General features: G+C 34.9%; 1 protein-coding gene across 1 annotated transcript; it reads right to left on the reverse strand.

Annotated features, from left to right (window-relative positions):
- Positions 1-8,853: 8,853 nt before the first annotated feature.
- Positions 8,854-13,799, reverse strand: LOC126733130 (probable ubiquitin-conjugating enzyme E2 16). Its single transcript, XM_050436317.1, has 6 exons — positions 13,632-13,799; positions 13,359-13,462; positions 12,576-12,678; positions 12,379-12,442; positions 9,499-9,587; positions 8,854-9,261 (listed from the first exon to the last, which is right to left on the reverse strand). Exons 1-6 carry the CDS (start codon positions 13,659-13,661, stop codon positions 9,166-9,168), a joined length of 486 nt encoding a protein of 161 aa, XP_050292274.1. The 5' UTR covers positions 13,662-13,799; the 3' UTR covers positions 8,854-9,165.
- Positions 13,800-17,527: the final 3,728 nt, after the last annotated feature.

Consider the following 17,527-nt stretch of genomic DNA (forward strand, 5'->3'; position numbering starts at 1 on the left):
AAGCCAAGGGTTTGAATCATGCGACTTGAGCGAAGGCTCTGGGTTTCGTGGTTCTTAGAGAGGAGGGCATTGCGTGAGGCTGGTTTCACAGAGCAGCGACAACCTCCCGCCCCTGGCAGTGGAAGGATTACGGGCCGGCGCCTCTCCGTACCCCCCCATCAAGGCCCGATGAGTTGAACCTGAATGGACCATTACCTTTTTGTGAGACATTAGATTTTTGCTTTATCTTCTCTTTCCTCTAGAAAATTTTGCCAATCGTGGTGATTTTATGTTTTCCATTCACAAAGAGAGATAAAGAGGACAAAATAATATTTCAATAAAATTTTTAAAGGAAGATTATGAATTAGGCTTGTGAGGGGATGAGAATCCGAGAATACAAATAAATGAATTAAGGACAATGATGAGGAAACGAACTTTCGAAAAGCACCAACAGAATGTCCCCGGAAAAATACAAGTGACCTTATGCAAGTGCAAAAAGACTACAATGGACAAGGATTTTGAGAATGCCAACATGCCCTCAAAAACCTGAGAACCAAGGCTAAATATTGTCGGGTGCAAACCGCGGGCGAAGAGAAAGATTTGTCGCTGAGCGAGGAAGAAAGGAAGGAGGATGAATAAAGCAACCATCACCTTTGCATTTAATGCACTATAACCACTTAGTTAGCCTGTATTAATGAGGAAATGACCTATGAATAATGTCCACTTAGCTTATACCTCAGGGTAGAAACCTTTTAGTAAGGCATTGATGGGACAAATATCAAGGAAATTTGATCCTGACCTTCCAAATGTAGGGCTCAGATACATCTTGGTTGATTATATAAAGCCAAGAAGCCCCTGGATCGAGGGATGGATTTCTTGAGACTTAAAAACTACTTATAACCTCTATCTCGGACTAAACTCGAGGACCTCGATATAAGCATTTCAAGATTGTTCCTTATCAAATGTCACTTGTCTACACTTGGAATTAATTCTAACACACTCATTTAAATATTTTCATCTTGTTAAGGGCATTTAAGGTTGATTGAGCATCTCACCTCTTAAAAATTAATTGTGTGAGCAAAAGTAGCAAGTTAGTACCTGACATAATCCTTACTTACTTTTTGCCAGCCACAAGGCTGAAATACAATTATTCCCAAATTTTTAAAAACAATGTTATTTTCATGCTAATAAATTTGTTTCAAATCACTCCTAACTTCTTTGAATTTTTTTGGACAAAATTGCAATTTTGATCAATTGTTATGTCTCAAATCTTATTTCCCCCCTTTTCTTTTATAATGTTGTGGTGGGCCTTTTTGAATCCTAGGCTAGACTGTTCCTACCGTACTGAGGCCCAGTAGTTCTGGGGTAGGAGAGTCAGTACTAACTTAATTGAAACTCACCTTAACCAACTTTTGCACAAGCTAGGACCTCTTTGCAAAGATCTTGGTTACGTGCTCACGGCAAGAGATGCTGTCGTAAAAATGTTACGGCATGAGACACACAATATAACATGATAATAAACGAGAATATACTGCCAACCAAAAATAATATTTAAACAACTTAGCAAGAGGAGAATACAATAGTATGAGTACAGCAAAAATAAGTTAGCAATAATGAAAAGAATAATGTTAAATGCTTAAACGATCATGATAAAAGAAGGGAAGGAGATTAGTCTGCTGAACTTGGCTCCTTAGCAAATTTAAGTCCAAGAAATGAAACAATCTCCAATGTGGGCAATCTCACAGGGAAATTCTACCATAGAAATTGCCTATTTTGAAAGAATGGGCCTAAGTGGTTTATTCTCAAATACTTAACTTGCTAGAGAGTAGGCTATTGAGAGGGAGAGAAGGTAGTAGCCTATTGGTACATCCCTTATTACACTCTTACTTTTCTCACTTCATTTCCTACTCTCTTGTTTTTCTTTCTTTTTCTATTTATCCTCTCTGTTCTTCTTTTGCTTTCTATTTCTCTCTTATTTCTTTGTTTCTTGTTGTTCCTCCTTGTTTTTCCGTTTTTGTTTACTGTGCACAGTTAAGGCCCTTTTATACTACCTGTCGTGATGAGATTTACCATTTTACCCCTCAAGTACTTTTGGCTTGGTGTGGGTGTCCTTCCCAAGCCATCGACTAGTTTGCTGGCTGCTCAGCCAACACCACTACCCTGTGCTGGCTGTGCCACTTTCCATGCCCAGACAAAAGGAGTTTTGTTTTATTTTCTTGCTTTCCATGGCATTCCCATTTGGATAATGATTGGATATTCTCTCTTACTAACTCCTATGGCATGTACCTAGTGATTCCAACTCATCTTTTCCTCTTTTGGGTGGTATGTCATCCCAGCAGGACATTTCCCCTAAAAGAGGTTAAGTGGGGTTCCCAAAATAGACTACCCCCTTCTCCCCACCGCCAGACAATACCTTATCTTACCTCTGACCCATGGCCCACTGCACCTGTATTGGCTAGGTAGAAGTGGGTAGTACTTGAGCCTTGTGTGTGCTCCACTCCCATGTGAGTCCATGACTTACCTGCTGTTCATGCATTTGCCATTGCCTGGGGTTTGTCTGGTCTTGTTGCGCATTCTAGTGCTTATTTTTAACCCTTTGTGGTGTGGATGAATCATTGGGTCTTCATTCTTTGTAGCTCGTTTCTTCTTTGGGCTAGGTCTTGCTTGGGTATGGGCCCTTTCTTATTCATTTTAGCCCCAATCTCCTTTTACTTCTAGTTTGTGGATCGACTAATACTTCTGCCACACCATTGCACTGCTTCTACCATGATATCGTTTAACTGTGCTTGTTGGGCCTCCTTTGGGCCTACCATGTATTTTTTCTTCACTTAGTTTGCGTTGCCCAGCATTTCTACTGGGTCAGTTTTCATATTATCCCGGGCTTCCTTGGCCCATTTTATTTCTTTAGGCATCCTCAGCTTGCTTCATTCCTTTGAATATCCTTGGCCCATTCCATTCTTTCATTCCCATAGGTTCTTGCTAAATCTTTCGGGCTTCCCCGGCCTAATTACTATATCATTTGCTTTTGGGGTTTGTTGGTCTTTGCACCAACCCCCTTTACTAATTTCTTTCTTTGGACTCTTCCAGCCCATCTTTGCTCACTTTCTACTTCTAATGATTCCTATGAGCTTACTACTTTCTTCTCTGGGCTCTCCCGGGCCCGTTTGCTTTCTTTAGGTCCTTTTTTTTATTGCTTTATAGGCCTGTGAACTATTATTCCTGCCATTAGGACTTAATAATTTTTTTTCTTATTTTACTAATTCTTCTTTCTTCGCTCCTTTTTATATTGTTCGGCTTCTTCTTATTATTGGACCCTTTTGCCAAAGTGGGCATCAACAAATGTAATTCAAAAATATATGCGTTAAGAAAAAGTTATGGAAAATCAAATATCACTTTTACCTTATCACCTTATGAAAGTAAATTTTTAATTCTTAAGCAATCCTTTGCAATTTGTATATTTTAAATTAATAAAGTATTATAATTATTGATTTTCATGTTTAAATACTAACACCATTTTAAGGTAAATACAAGTATGAGATCCCGAATACTAGGAATGCAACTTTTTTCATATCACCGAATGAATGTTAGATGGAACAAACTGGAGATGATTAATATAAGTTAAATATGAATATATCAGCATTGAGAAACCTAATGGAGACATCATTCGAGATCTAATGGAGTATGGGTGTTTGGCTCAGTACTTGTTGAGACAATTGGTACATCTACAAGTGTTGAAGTGGAACTCTAGGCCTTGCGTGATGGTTTAAAAATCCGTTGTTCTTTTTCAAGTAGTTGAAATTGATCTCGATGCTAAAGTAGTGATGGAGTGGGTGTCAGGTAGTTCTTATAGTAACTCTGCTCACTATACTCTCATTTCGAATTGCAGGCAACTTATGAGACATGCCCCAAGAATGAAGAATAAGCACAATTTTCGGAAGGCAAATCAATATGCAGACAGACTAGCAAAAAATGGAACAAATTAACAGTAGGATTTTACGGTTTTTACTAATCCACCTACAGATATCATTTTATTGATGTATTATGATTCAGTGGACTAAGGGTGGTAAAATTGGATAGACCCGCAAATCCAACACGACATAACATGAAATTAGCAGGTTATGAGTTGAAACTTAATGGGTTCATGTCATATTTAGGTTGACATAACTGGCCCGTTTATTAAATGGGTTGGGTTAGTGTTCAACATATGGAACCCGTTTGACCTATTTGACCCGTTTAATTAAATGACATTTTACTAATATACCCATTAAACTCTAGGTACATAAACCTATTAGTGGTTGTGGTTTATTTTCTTTAACATATTGTGATTGATTATTTGTAATATTTAGATATGTTTTAGTTTTGAGTGAATATTTGTGATGCAATTACTTGTTAGTTACGAATTTTATATTAAAAATATTTTTTTCTTTGTTTTTTCATAAATATTTTTGGGCTCATTGTGATAAAATCTGATAAACAGGTCGACACGACTAACCTATTTAATAAATGAGTCATGTTAGGGTTGAGGAATCTTAACCTGTTTAATAAACATGTCGGGTTAGTGTTGACCTATATAGTCGAATACTCCAAGAGTTGACACGACACAAACCCAATACACGAACACAAATTGCCACCCCTACAGTGGACTCTATTATGAGAGATTATTCCTTTAACTCTTTAATGTTAGTTTAATGCAACCTAATGTAATCCATCTCAACCACTGTAAAGTGGTGGGCTATGCTAGTAGTGTTGGGCTGCTTCCTGCTACACTAGACCCAAGTTTTTTGGATAAGGGAGTTGGGACCAGTCCAGCTGCAACTCAATTTGGTCCGGCTTGTGCACAAACTATGTCTGGTTTGCCAGGAACGTGCTTGCGGCAGGCAGAGCTGTTTCAGACAAGTTGTGGCAGACAGACATAATAATAAAGGAAATAAAATATCTGGCTACTTAGTAGGAAATGACCGAATGATCTCCAAACACAATCACAGTAATAATAATCACTTTTATAGAAAGAAAAGAACAGAACAAAAGGGAGCAAATAGTAATATGTATGAGTTAATCAGAAGATGAAGAAATTAACTTAAACTTGGTCCGCAGGAGCAAAACCAGAGAGGAAAGAACATTCCTTCTCAACACAATTAATCTCTCAGAAAAAGTCCTACCGTGGAGATTAACTACCCTGAGGGAAACGGACCTGAATGGTTGATGCACAGATACCCCTTTTGGTTTTAACAAAGAGCAGGATTTCGTGAGGGAGAGAGGGAATCAATCTACTAGTGCATGCCTACCGTTCTAATTCTCACTTTATTTTCTTTCTGGTTGTTTTCTTTCTTTCCTTCCCACTCGTTTCTTTTCTATTTTCTGGTCTCTCTTTTTGAATTCCTATTTCTTAGTTATGGTTCCCGTTGTTACTCTGTTTTTTTGTTCACGGTAAGGTTCTCTTTTTATAGTGCCTGTCGTGACCGGATTTTACTGTTTTAGCCCTTAACCTCCTTTGTCTGGTCTGAATGTATTGGCCGACCACCACTGGTTCGTTTATGTGTCATCCCCCCCATCACTAGACAAGGAAGGGTATTTTGTTTGTTTGTTTGCCGTGACACCCTTTCCTGCTACGGTATGGGTTCTTTCTCTCTCTCTATCCCTCATGGCATGCACCTAGTTATTCTAACTAAGCTTGCTTCTTTTGGGTAATAAGTCATCCCAGCAAGACACCTCCCCAAAAGAACCTAAACTAGAACTTCAAAAATAGATTTTCCCCTCTCCACCACTAAACCATGCCCTCTGAATCTTTGACCCACAACCTCACCATACCCTGTATTGGCTGGGTACAGGCTGGTGGTGCTTGGGCCTTGCGCGTGCCTCTCTTCCATGTGTGTCCAAAATCTGTCTGCTGGTCATTCGCCTGCCGTAAGCTGGAGGCTTGCCTGTATAGTCTGCCGTCCGTTCCTTTTGACATTTTATGTGAGCTGCTTTTCGATTTCCCGCTCCCCTGAGGAGCTGGGCTTTATTTGATACTGGATTTTACATTTCTTTCGGCCCATTTCTTGATTATCCTCATTTTCTGCCATATTACTCTGTCACTCCTGCTGTAATGACTCATTCCTGCTGGGCCTCTTTAGGCCAGCCGTTTACTCTTTCCCCCAGTGGCTTGGTATAACCATTGGTTTTCCTACTTATGGGCTCCTATGTCCCTTTGGGCATCCCTGGCCCACTTGCTTTCTTTGGGTTTCCTTGACCCTTTTACTAACTCTGCATTCCCATGGACTTTTACTAACTTCATAGGGCTTCCCTGGCCCAATTACCTTATTCTCATTCTTGGGGTTCATAGGCCTGCCATTAACCCCTTACTTTCTTTGTTTGCATTACTTTGGGTCTACGGTGACCCTTTCTCACTTTTCTACATCATATACTGCCCATGGGTATGCTATTTTTCTTTTTCGGGCTTCTTTAAGCCCACTCGCCTCTTTAAGGCCCATTTGTTTATTTCATGAGCCTGTGATCCATTATTTCTGCCGCTTGGGCCTAATGGTTTTACCATCTGTTTGCTAGTTCTTTGATGCCCTTGTTGTTGGACTTTCTTCTTCCTACTTGGATTCTCACAAATGACCCTCAACAACCACCACCACCACCACCACAACAACAACAACCAAAAATAAAATAAAATAAATCATATCATCATTGTCACACCTCCCATTGACACCAAATTTATTGTGCACATTAATTGAAACAAGCCACATAAGCAATTGTCAAAAATGTATTAAAAGTTGTATCCTAAGACTTATTTTATGAGTTCACTTTATAATTAGCAGCACTTCAGAAATTCTCACGTTTTAAGTTCAGAAAGAGCCCAAGTAACATTATAAATGATGGGAAGGACTAAATCATCTAATATAGATAATAGATACCATATAAAATTACAAACTACTTTAACAGTTAACAACAAAGACATGAGTTTGTTTGTCCCACACCGCTCACAAACAAGAAAAAATATAATGTCAAAGAGTCCAACTAAAAAATTCGCCAAGCTCAGTCGGTCACTCGATCGGTGGGCTAGTGGGCTCTATGTTTGCTCGCCTGTAGCAAATTGGTTTGGACCGCGAGACTTGGGCGGACTCTCATGGTTTCATTTTTCACGACTTAATTAACACAAAATTTTTTTAATGGAAATTATATCATTCATTGTCTATAATCAAGTTCGTTGTCAAATTTTGTCTTTAAAAAATAATATTTCAACCAAATTTATACAAGGAAGATTACAAATTAGAATGAAACCCAGTTAACTTCAATTTAAAAAAAAAAAAACAATTATTTCAACCAAAAATTTTTAATGTTTGTGTCCTTAAAAAATAATATTTCAACCAAATTTATACAAGGAAGATTAGAAATTAGAATGAAATCCAGTTAACTTCAATTTTTTTTAAAATACAATGTTATTTCATCTCTAAAATTTTTAATGTTTGTGCTTTTAATATTCCCGAAGGACAAAAACAGTATTTCAACCAAATTTATTTAAGGAAGATTAGAAATTAGGAAAAAATACAGTTATCTCCAAAAAAAATTAAATTAAATTAAACCCAATGCAATTTCATCTCTAAAAAGGTAATTCAAACTATTAAATTTAGTCCAAATCACCCCCTTCTTTTTAAAGTACCATGTTAGGACTCCATTTTATAGGTCAATACTTTCTTTAAATTTTTTACGACAAACCTGCAACTTTTAAAAATTTGATCAATTGTTACGTCTTGTAGCTTATTTTCTCATTTTTTATCCAATGGTTATTGTAATTCAAAATTGAGACTAGTTAACGGGTGTCCTTATGTTAATTTTTCAATGAACCATTTTAAGAAAGTTATAATACCACTTTCATGTAAAATATAAAAAACTATCAAAGAATCGATTACTTTTTTCTTTTCCCATAACAAGTTTCTAAAAATGTTTTCTAAACCACCCTTAGAGCATCCGTTAACTTTCCCTTTCAAAATATACACATAAAGAAAAAGTTTATGGAAAATAAAATACTCCTTTTGAATACAAATCTTATGTATCACATTTTGTGAGATTCAGATCTTCTAGATTTTCTAGAGTACTCTACTAATAGATTTCCTTAAATCCTAACCACTCTTTTATGATTTAAAGTTCTAAATTCTTCCATGTCAGCATTCCACTAACAATACTCTTAAAATAATAAAATAATATTGCAAACAAAACAATTAAGATTATTGTTAGTGAAATGCTGACATTGCAAAATCTAGACCATTAAATTATTAAAGAATGGTTAAGATTTTAAAAAAAAAAATTTATTTGGTAGAGTGCCCTAAAAAATCTAGAGGATCTAAATCTCATTTTGTATTCCACTTTATATTCCATCAAGCACAACTTGTCATGTGTTTATATGTTTATTTTTCATTTTAAACTATGACTATTTTATAAGAAAAGTTAAACAAATACTTAGCAAGTTATAATTGGTAAAACATAAAATAAAACACAAAAAATAGTTCAGAGCATTTGTATTCATTGCTTTTACCCATCAACTTATGAAAGCAAAGTTTCAATTTTTAAGTAATCCTTTCCAATTGAGTGGGTCATAATTATTGATTTTCACATTTAAATACAATATCATTTTACGGTAAATACTAGAAAAAGATTGAAAATGCTAACAAAACCTTTTTATATCATTTTTTACAGCTTAGGTAATAAATTACAATTAGAACACCCCACAATTAACACTTATTATGCACGCCAATCACAAAATTCACAACAGGCCCCACATAAACAATTGTTAAAAATGTTTGAAAAGTTGTATCCTTAAGACTTATTTTATGAGAGCACGTTTTAAAATAGTAAGCATAAAATAGTAACACTTCACAAATTTTTACGTTTTTAGTTCAGAAGGAGCCCAAATATCATTAGAAAAGATCGGAAGGGCTAAATCATCTAAATTTAGATCCCATACCAAGTACTCTCACTGTTAACCACAAAGACACGGATTTGTTTGTCCCCTTGCTTTGAAACACAAATTGTCAATCTTCCTTTACAAATACCAGGCATTGCCAATATACACGAGTTATTACGCATTTAGACAAAATCCTGGTTCAGAATACTTTCTTTCTTTGCCTTCATCTTCCTTTAAGAAGGCTAGCCACCCACTATTTCTTGAGCAACCGATTAAGGAAGAAGATGCTTTAATTATTACACTTTATCATCATGGAACCACCACCTGGTCTCCTTGGGAGATCTGCCATTCTTACAGTTCTTTACATAGCGATCATTATCTTCAGGGCGTTGCTGTAAGCAAGGTCAAGAAAATTAATGATTTAGATACAACAGGAATTAAGTGTGCGCCCATCATTTTACCAAAACATTGTGCGCTCATTCTCTGGTTATAACAATTTAGTACAATCATATTTATACTCTCATTGATCAGTAGTAAAATGCAACACAAGAAAAATATGACCCAATGATTTGGAAATGGAAGGAACTTGAAAATTCCTAAAAGTTAAAAGCAGATGATTAGGTACAAACCTTCACAGTTGAACTTGAGAGCATGGAGAGAATGCTGATACAGATGGAACTAACAGTCATGGCTGGGGACCATGAGTCGTACAAAATATCTACAAAATGCCACATTCAGGTAGTAAATTAAATGTCAGTCTTGCTGCAAGGTAATCAACTGCAGATAATCCATATACCTCAAGTCAGAAAATATTTTTTTTTTTTTTTTTTCAACATGATTTCATTTAATAATAATAATAAAAATAAATAAAACACTAAACTAAACAATAAAAAAACTAAACTAAAAATTCCCTGCTATTTCAAACTCATTCAGGATGAGAAAGTAAGAAAAGGCAGGTTTTGATTACTCTGCCCATATGCTCATGCACAGACAGAAATCTTACATAGTCATTACTTTTGAGTAGCAAAATGACCAATTGAAATACCATGCTTCATTATGAGCTATCATAAATAAATATCATTTCCAACTTTCTCAATGGCCGAAGAGATTATGATTTTGATGTTCCATGCATAACTGCAAGTGACATTAATCTTAAAAATGTAGGATAAATTTAAAATAATGATAATAATAAATAAACACAAATGTAAAACCCTAGCAATTCAAAACTGAACTCGTACTAAGATTTTGGAAAACTGATACGTTCATAATTTAAATGTCAATAACAGGAAGAAATCGGCACAATTAAAACTATCTCCAGGAAGAAAAGATAAATAATACAGCATACATAATAATATAATATACTTGCTTGTTGTTACTTTGATGTTAACCATAATGTCATCTAAAACTAATTAAGTTAACCTGCAGATACCATAACAGATATAAAGCCAATTGGCACTGCCCTAATTAATCATAACCATATTAGATAAGTATAAGCTGTGAAGCAATTGTAACTAAAATTTTAAGCTTTACTCTGGAATTCTTTTCCTCTTATTCCCAAACCTTTGGCTGCATATCAGAGGCCTGTCCCATATAATTCCAATCATCCACCTATGTTTAAACTAAGCACAAGACAGAGGGACAGGAGCAGGGGAGATGGGGATTTGAAACAGTTGAGTATAAAAGTACATAAGCAATTATGGGCCAAAATTCATGACCCCAAGATTTTGAATAAAAAGCAGAAATTCAACTTCACCCTTCCTGTTTGATGCCAGTCATGAATAATGTAGAATTTCTTATAGTCCCAGTCACTTGTTTCAAAATCTCCTTTTTGGGTCTTGAATTATCAAGGAAAGAAAGCAATTCAGCTGCTCAAAGAATGGTGCCAATTATCTGAAAAGTTATTTCATTACCCTCGTGACTCTGAACAAATTAAAGAAAAGAAATGTTCACATGTACTGTAGAGACACTATTCATGGGAACTGTTCACAAAGTACTGTAGCAGACTAGTTTATTTCAGGTTATTTAAATGTTGGGTCTTTTAGGTTTATTTTTTATAGTACATCAAGGATTAGTCTAAATTAATTAGAGGATTTTGAGGTTCCTGTCATAGTTTGACTTGTATTATCAATAAATGAATAAATTTTTTTTTTTTTTTTTTTTTTAAAGATTAGTTGTTATTTACAAAGTCCTCTCAAGAACATGATGTTTGCTCGATTAAACACTAAATAAGAGATCTTCCCTTGTTTCCCTCAAAGAAGCTAAGATTTCAATGGACAATATCAAAGTAAACCCTTGTCTCATCCCGCTCCCAAGTCCCAACTCAGTCAGTTAGTAGCAAAGCTGAAAACAATCTATTGCTTTGCAACAAAGTAGATTGCAAGAGATTAAACTCCAAATGGAATGGACATTGGAGTGGATTTGTAAGTAGATTGATGAAATGGAAGCCTGTATGGACATTCTAGAAAACGATGACAAGTCCTTTCATGATGCCTATTTTATTAAGCTCTAGTAAATTTGCTGTTTGCTTGATAAACTTTGTACTCTTTAAGTGTCTAAGCTTTGTATTATTAGGAATTCAATGATGGTTATGTTGATTTTCTTTCAACACAAATAGCCCACATAGCTAAATAAGAGAAATTACATTTTATGTAGAAGACTTATTACTACAAGATCAAACAAGGCAAAGTAGTAAATTAACGTTTATGTGGGGAAAATAATTGTTCATGTATATACAGCGCACCACTCATGAGGACCATTCATGCAGCCGGCAGCACTTAGCAGCCTAGACTTGGATCTTCTTGCCCTTGGTTTGTTTTTATTATATATTGTTAGGATTAGTATAAGTTAATTATTTCTTGGGTTTTAGGGTTTTGTCTTCTTATGAAAAGAAGATTATGAGGCTCTTGTAATAGCATTTTTATTATCAATAAAATTTGTCTTTGGTTTACAGTTTGTCTTAAGAACTTAGGGTCTGATACTCTGATTGATTAAGCACCCTAAAAAATAATTTTCCTTTGCTTCCCTCTAAGAAATGTAGGAAAAGGTGGAAAATCAAAGTAAATCCTTGTCTCATCACACGTATATTTCAATACTTAACCAACTAAGCATTCAATTCATTTGTGCTACCTTTAGTTCGAAGGAGGTTATTCTTATCTCATGTCTCGGAGAGATTTAAAGCTATGTATATATATTTTATAAGCATTAAGGCAACATATATTAATTTCATATCCCTTCAGACAATAACATTGACCTCATGTCTAAAAACACGTGAAAATCTACCTTAAAAAAAAAGAAGTATCAATATTACGCAAGAATTGGGGACAAAACCATACCAATCAACAAATGAATTGATGCACAAGAAGGCGCAAAAACACTCATGATGTAACTATAATAAATCATAAATCAAATACCAAAAACCTCTAAGAAAGAGCAGGCCATAATAACAAGGATGGTATGTATGCTAAGAAGGGGGAAAAAGGAAGCTAGTAATATGATTTCCACAAAATTACCTAAACAAATATGGCCATTGCTGTAAATGTGAGGATGGAGCGGAGCAGGATGCAGAAATATCACCTGTTAAACCCACCAACAGAATAAAATATAAATATATATATATATATATATATCATCACCAAAAACAAATACACTAATTGAACTCTACCCAAGGTTAATTACATATTACGAAAATAAACGGCTTTATGCAAACCTGTGGGGCTTCCATTGGGTAATGCTCAGGAAAGTCAACCTGAAGTTGATAAGTTTCATTTGCATAAAGAGTTCCCTGAGCTCCATTGACTTCAATAACCCACCTTTGAATCCAAAATTCCCACAAAATAACAAATCAAATTCAATAAACTAACTGAAGAAGCAGGACATCATAGAAACTTAAAGTGGAATATGCATGAGGCTTGAAATTTCCACAGCCACAAAAAGTCTGGTCATAGTTCTGACTGAATACAAATTATAGAAGGAGTTCCATCTGGCTGACCTAGTGTGCGGCAAGCACTTCAGCCCTAAGTCAACCTATACATATATATGTTAAGCTACTCATTGTTTTTCACAAAGAGAGAGCAGACCCATAAAAGAAAAGATCGTTTTCTAGTCTTGTTCTTTTTTGAAGGAGAGTCTAGGGTGTATTCAGAGTTTGGGTTTCTTGAGTGAATCATTGTGTCACTGTTGTAAACTTTATCCCTATCACCACCCGTGGACGCAAGCACATCACTGCCGAACCACGTAAACTGCTGTGTTTGTTAATTTATTTAGTCTTTATTACCATTATTGGTTTTGAATCCCACCCTACTTTGCACAACATTCCAATAATTTGAATTATCAAGAACCAAAACATACATACACATAACTCAATTCAACAACCCTAATATCACTATGTTCCTAAATTTTGCTTAGTTATGAACAAAAGAAATCAATCAAAACCCAAAGAATCAATCAAAAAAACAAAAACCCTAAAGAAGGGAAGAGAAGAAAACAAAACCTTTGGAGGTTATCGGTGACTTTGTGTTTGAAACCAGCAGGAGGGTTGACCTGCCACTCCAGGAGCTCCTTCTGGAGCCGATTGCAAGCAATCTTACTCAGAGCCTAACAAAAGACCCAAAATTCACAATCATCATTAACAAAATCGAACAAATTTAAGGTTTTTGATAAGATATATGAAACACATATATTAGTATTTAGTTTCTATAGTACATAATTAACAGCTGATTGAAAAAGAGTACGATGTGTGAAAGCGAGGAAATTAGGGCAAAACCTTGCGAGCGTTGGCGGAGGAGCTGGTCATGGTGAGGTTTCTAAAAATGGCGGAGAGTTAGAGAGAGAGAAAGAGAGAGATTGTGATGGTGGTGGTGTTTGACGAAATAGACAAAGAGGACCAGCGACCGTTTATAATGTTAATGAAATATATGTATGAATGAATGACCCAAGGTTGTGTTATTTTTTTGTTTATTGTTGTTGTTCCTTGCACCCCACCATATCTTTTCCTTTTTTTTATTTCGATGTTTCTGTTCTTTTTTACTTCTAATCTTTTGCTAAGGCGGCTTTTCGTGCATATAGGGCATTACTACAACTTTATTTGTAATGCACTCGTCTTATTTCACAATTTGAGATAAGGTACACCAAAGCTATGAGTAAACAATTAGTGTTTTCAAATCGAGCTACTACTACTACTACTACTACTACTAATGGACATAGTGTGCTTTTATTTTTCACCACTCACAATTTATCATTATGGGTGTCACTTGTTTTTTCATACGCTGATAATACTCAAATACACCCTTTAATTAACGATGTTATATTCTAAGTTCTGCACTCTAATCCCTAATGTAAGGATGACAATAGGATAGCACAGGATTGGATTAACGATGTCTTCTTTTTAGGATGAGGAAAACTCGTGTAGAGTAGGAGCGATGCAAGGTCAATTATAGGCAAGTTGAAGGAATTTGGTCATCCTTGATGCGGTGGCTTTGACATTAGGTAGATATGAAGTTAAACCAATTATTGAGCATAATGCACACCCATACAATTTAGGGCTGCCATAAAACATAAAGCACATATTTAGACACAACAAAGTTTTTAGTACATAGTGACCAGACTATGCAATGAATTCTAGAGCCATGACTATTGTAAGAGAGATAAAGGGAAGAGATAACAACTATTTTAAGGGATGATAATAGAGTATGTTGAAAAAATAAAGTATATATACACATTCAGGCATGTCGAAGCAAATAAAACCTATCATCGTCACATCACCTCTTAGGATAGAGAAATCCATGCAAAGAGAAAATTTATTATATATCGGATACATGCATCTACTATCTCACATTTGGGTCAGTCTCACAAATGTGAAAATCTCTATGTGAAAGGATGGATACATGTAATATCACCTTTCATGCAAGGGAAAGCAAGACATAATTAACCAAATGAGATAGAGAATTTTTGTCATCCCTACTTTCATGACACATGAGTGCCATATGCAATGTGCACAATATTTATATTTTTATCTTGTGTCCCTACCCTACACATGGGCCCCACCACAAATCACAAGTTAAAAATTTTTAATCATCTATATGTAGGTTAATTAAGGAATATTGTAAAATTGTTGTGATTTTTATTGTGTCTTACAAGTCTTCTTTTTTTTTTTCTTTTTTTTTTTTCGGTTCCCATTTGCCACCATCTATTGATTCTGTTCACTCTTTGGCGTTTGGCCACCAAAAAACGGGCAATTTGTTCTAACATTTGGCTTGGAATTTTACTTTCATCAGTATTAGATGGTAATAAATAGTAACTTAGGCTCATTACTACTGTCCAATATTTCCCATTAGGAGAAATGGAGAATCTAGTTTGATTCTTATCCCTCACTTCTTGTAAAGGAAAAAAGAAACTCTTACTTTTTTCTTTTTCATATAGTATACATTTAGAAAGAACACAATCATGCCAGCTTTATTCTTGTTTTAGCTCGCCACGCTATAGCTATTGGCGTTTGGGTATTGCGTTTCTTGCATTGCATTTTTTTTTCTTCCTAGACGCGCGTCTGGCACTGTTCGTTGTCCATGAACAGTGATGTTAGGCTTATGAACAGTGCCAAACGCGTGAATAGTAACTTTTTTATTGTTTTTAATTTTCAGCAAAATAAGCGGTATCCAAACGGACCCTAAAACTCTCCATCTCTAGCTTGGAAGAATTGAGCTCTTAAAGTTGGCAACCGTTGCACAAGATTAGAATTGTTACATGCAAGATCTATTAGGAGTATTAGTTGACAGGTTTTATTATTGAATAATTATCCTCTGTTTTGTATTTTCAAACGGAAATAAGTGTTATATTCTCTCTTTGTTTTAGGATAACTTAAGTTTAACTTAAGCAGAAAATTAATCAATAATCAGTAGTAATGCTATTTGGGAGGTTTGGTATTTCTTTGAACTAAAACCATTTTAATTGCTTTGTGATCCTGGTGACTTGGGTCATGACAAAGAAAGTCCCTACCTACACCAAAAACCAATTAGTGTCTTGGTCTAATAATAAAAAGCTATTATTAGAAGCAAACATCATAGGTTGAAAGCTGAAACTCTCTAAAAGAAAAGTATTCATATTCAACATAACTTGTAGTTTCCATCATAACATTACAAATTAGTGTCAAATGTACCAAATCAGTATATGGTTGGATGGTAGATAGCATTATTATGTCAAATTTAACCGATTAGTTCTATTAATTATCAATCTCCATCACAACCATCACAATTAATTTGTTGATTTTAACATTGATCTATATTGTGGGGTTGATAGACAACTTAAAATATCTTTTTTGAGTAAATTAATATAGATTTAGGGGCTGTTTGATAAGGTGCTTTAAGTAACAGTTTTCAATGTTTAAACAATATTACACGTATTTCCATACACTTTTTCATCCACACATATTTCTAAAAAATACAAACAACTTTACTAGAACAACATTACCGAACGACCCCTTAATGTTTTTTTTTTTTTTTTTTTTGGTCTAAATCAACTCTCATGCTTAAGCTATAATTTCTAGAGTGTGCAAACAAAAGACAAGTCAAACTGAGAAGGCAGCCCGTTTGTGGATTTGTAAGTAAAGGTGGTAGCAACTTTTTAGATCCTTTTACTTCGTAGTTCGTATGAGGATTGTTTTATGTCCCAATTCCTTCTTATTATCCAGCACCAACCACGAAGCAATAAAGAAAGAAACCCATTTTCTAATTACTTTGTAACTTTTTACTTTTTTTTTCTGCATCTTTTTAGGTATTTGTATGCCCTCCCTTTGACTTTAAGTTTATTCTCATATCTCAATCAATTTAAAATTCGCGGGTCCGTATAATTTAGCATTAGCATATTCCAGCCTTGATTAATGGAAATGTCCCCTACCAATTTGTCTATTGGAAAGGCCTTCAAGGTAAGGACCTACAGGTCTATTTTTAAAAACTAAAACTAAAAGCAACATTCCGGGCTGCTCAAATTTTTATTTTAAAAAATAAAATTTAATTAGCAATATAAAATTCATTTTTGGCTTTGATTTCTTTTTATTTTTTTAATTAAAACCAACAGAAGAGGTATTTCTGTTTCAGACTTTTTAGTTCACTTCCTTTCCTTTGTTTTTTAATTTCCCCTGAAAGTTGAAAGCCGAATATGAAGATGCGGATTTCATAATTTGATTTTGCTCCATTCATTAATGCTATATATTTTAAGACATTTTCTAAAAGAAGACCATAAAAAATTAAGAGATGGTGCCTAATAAGAAACGCATCTAATATGAGTTGGATGAAAAAAGTTATTCAATTATTCCTTTACGATTGCTTTTACATCTCTCATAATTCTGATGCCTTTTCGAAAAATGTATCTTTTTTATAAAGGCATCAAGCAGCAAAAGTTTTAACAAAAAAACGAAAATGCTTTCCCAAACTAAAGAAAACCGTACAAGGAGTCATGGGCCCACAACCAAACCACTTCATTGATCGAACATCAACATGCACAGTCAAGATGTGCTGAACAACTTAGATTTTGCTATGACACGATACATTTTGTCCAAACACACATTTTACCACAACTTAATGACATGTGCAATTGATTGGTGAATCATCATTTTCACATGATGAACTCGCCACTTTTTTCTCCAGCACCACTTTTACATGATGAACT

The sequence above is a fragment of the Quercus robur genome, chromosome 6, assembly GCF_932294415.1.
Source record: "Quercus robur chromosome 6, dhQueRobu3.1, whole genome shotgun sequence".
NCBI classification, from domain to species: Eukaryota; Viridiplantae; Streptophyta; class Magnoliopsida; order Fagales; family Fagaceae; genus Quercus; species Quercus robur.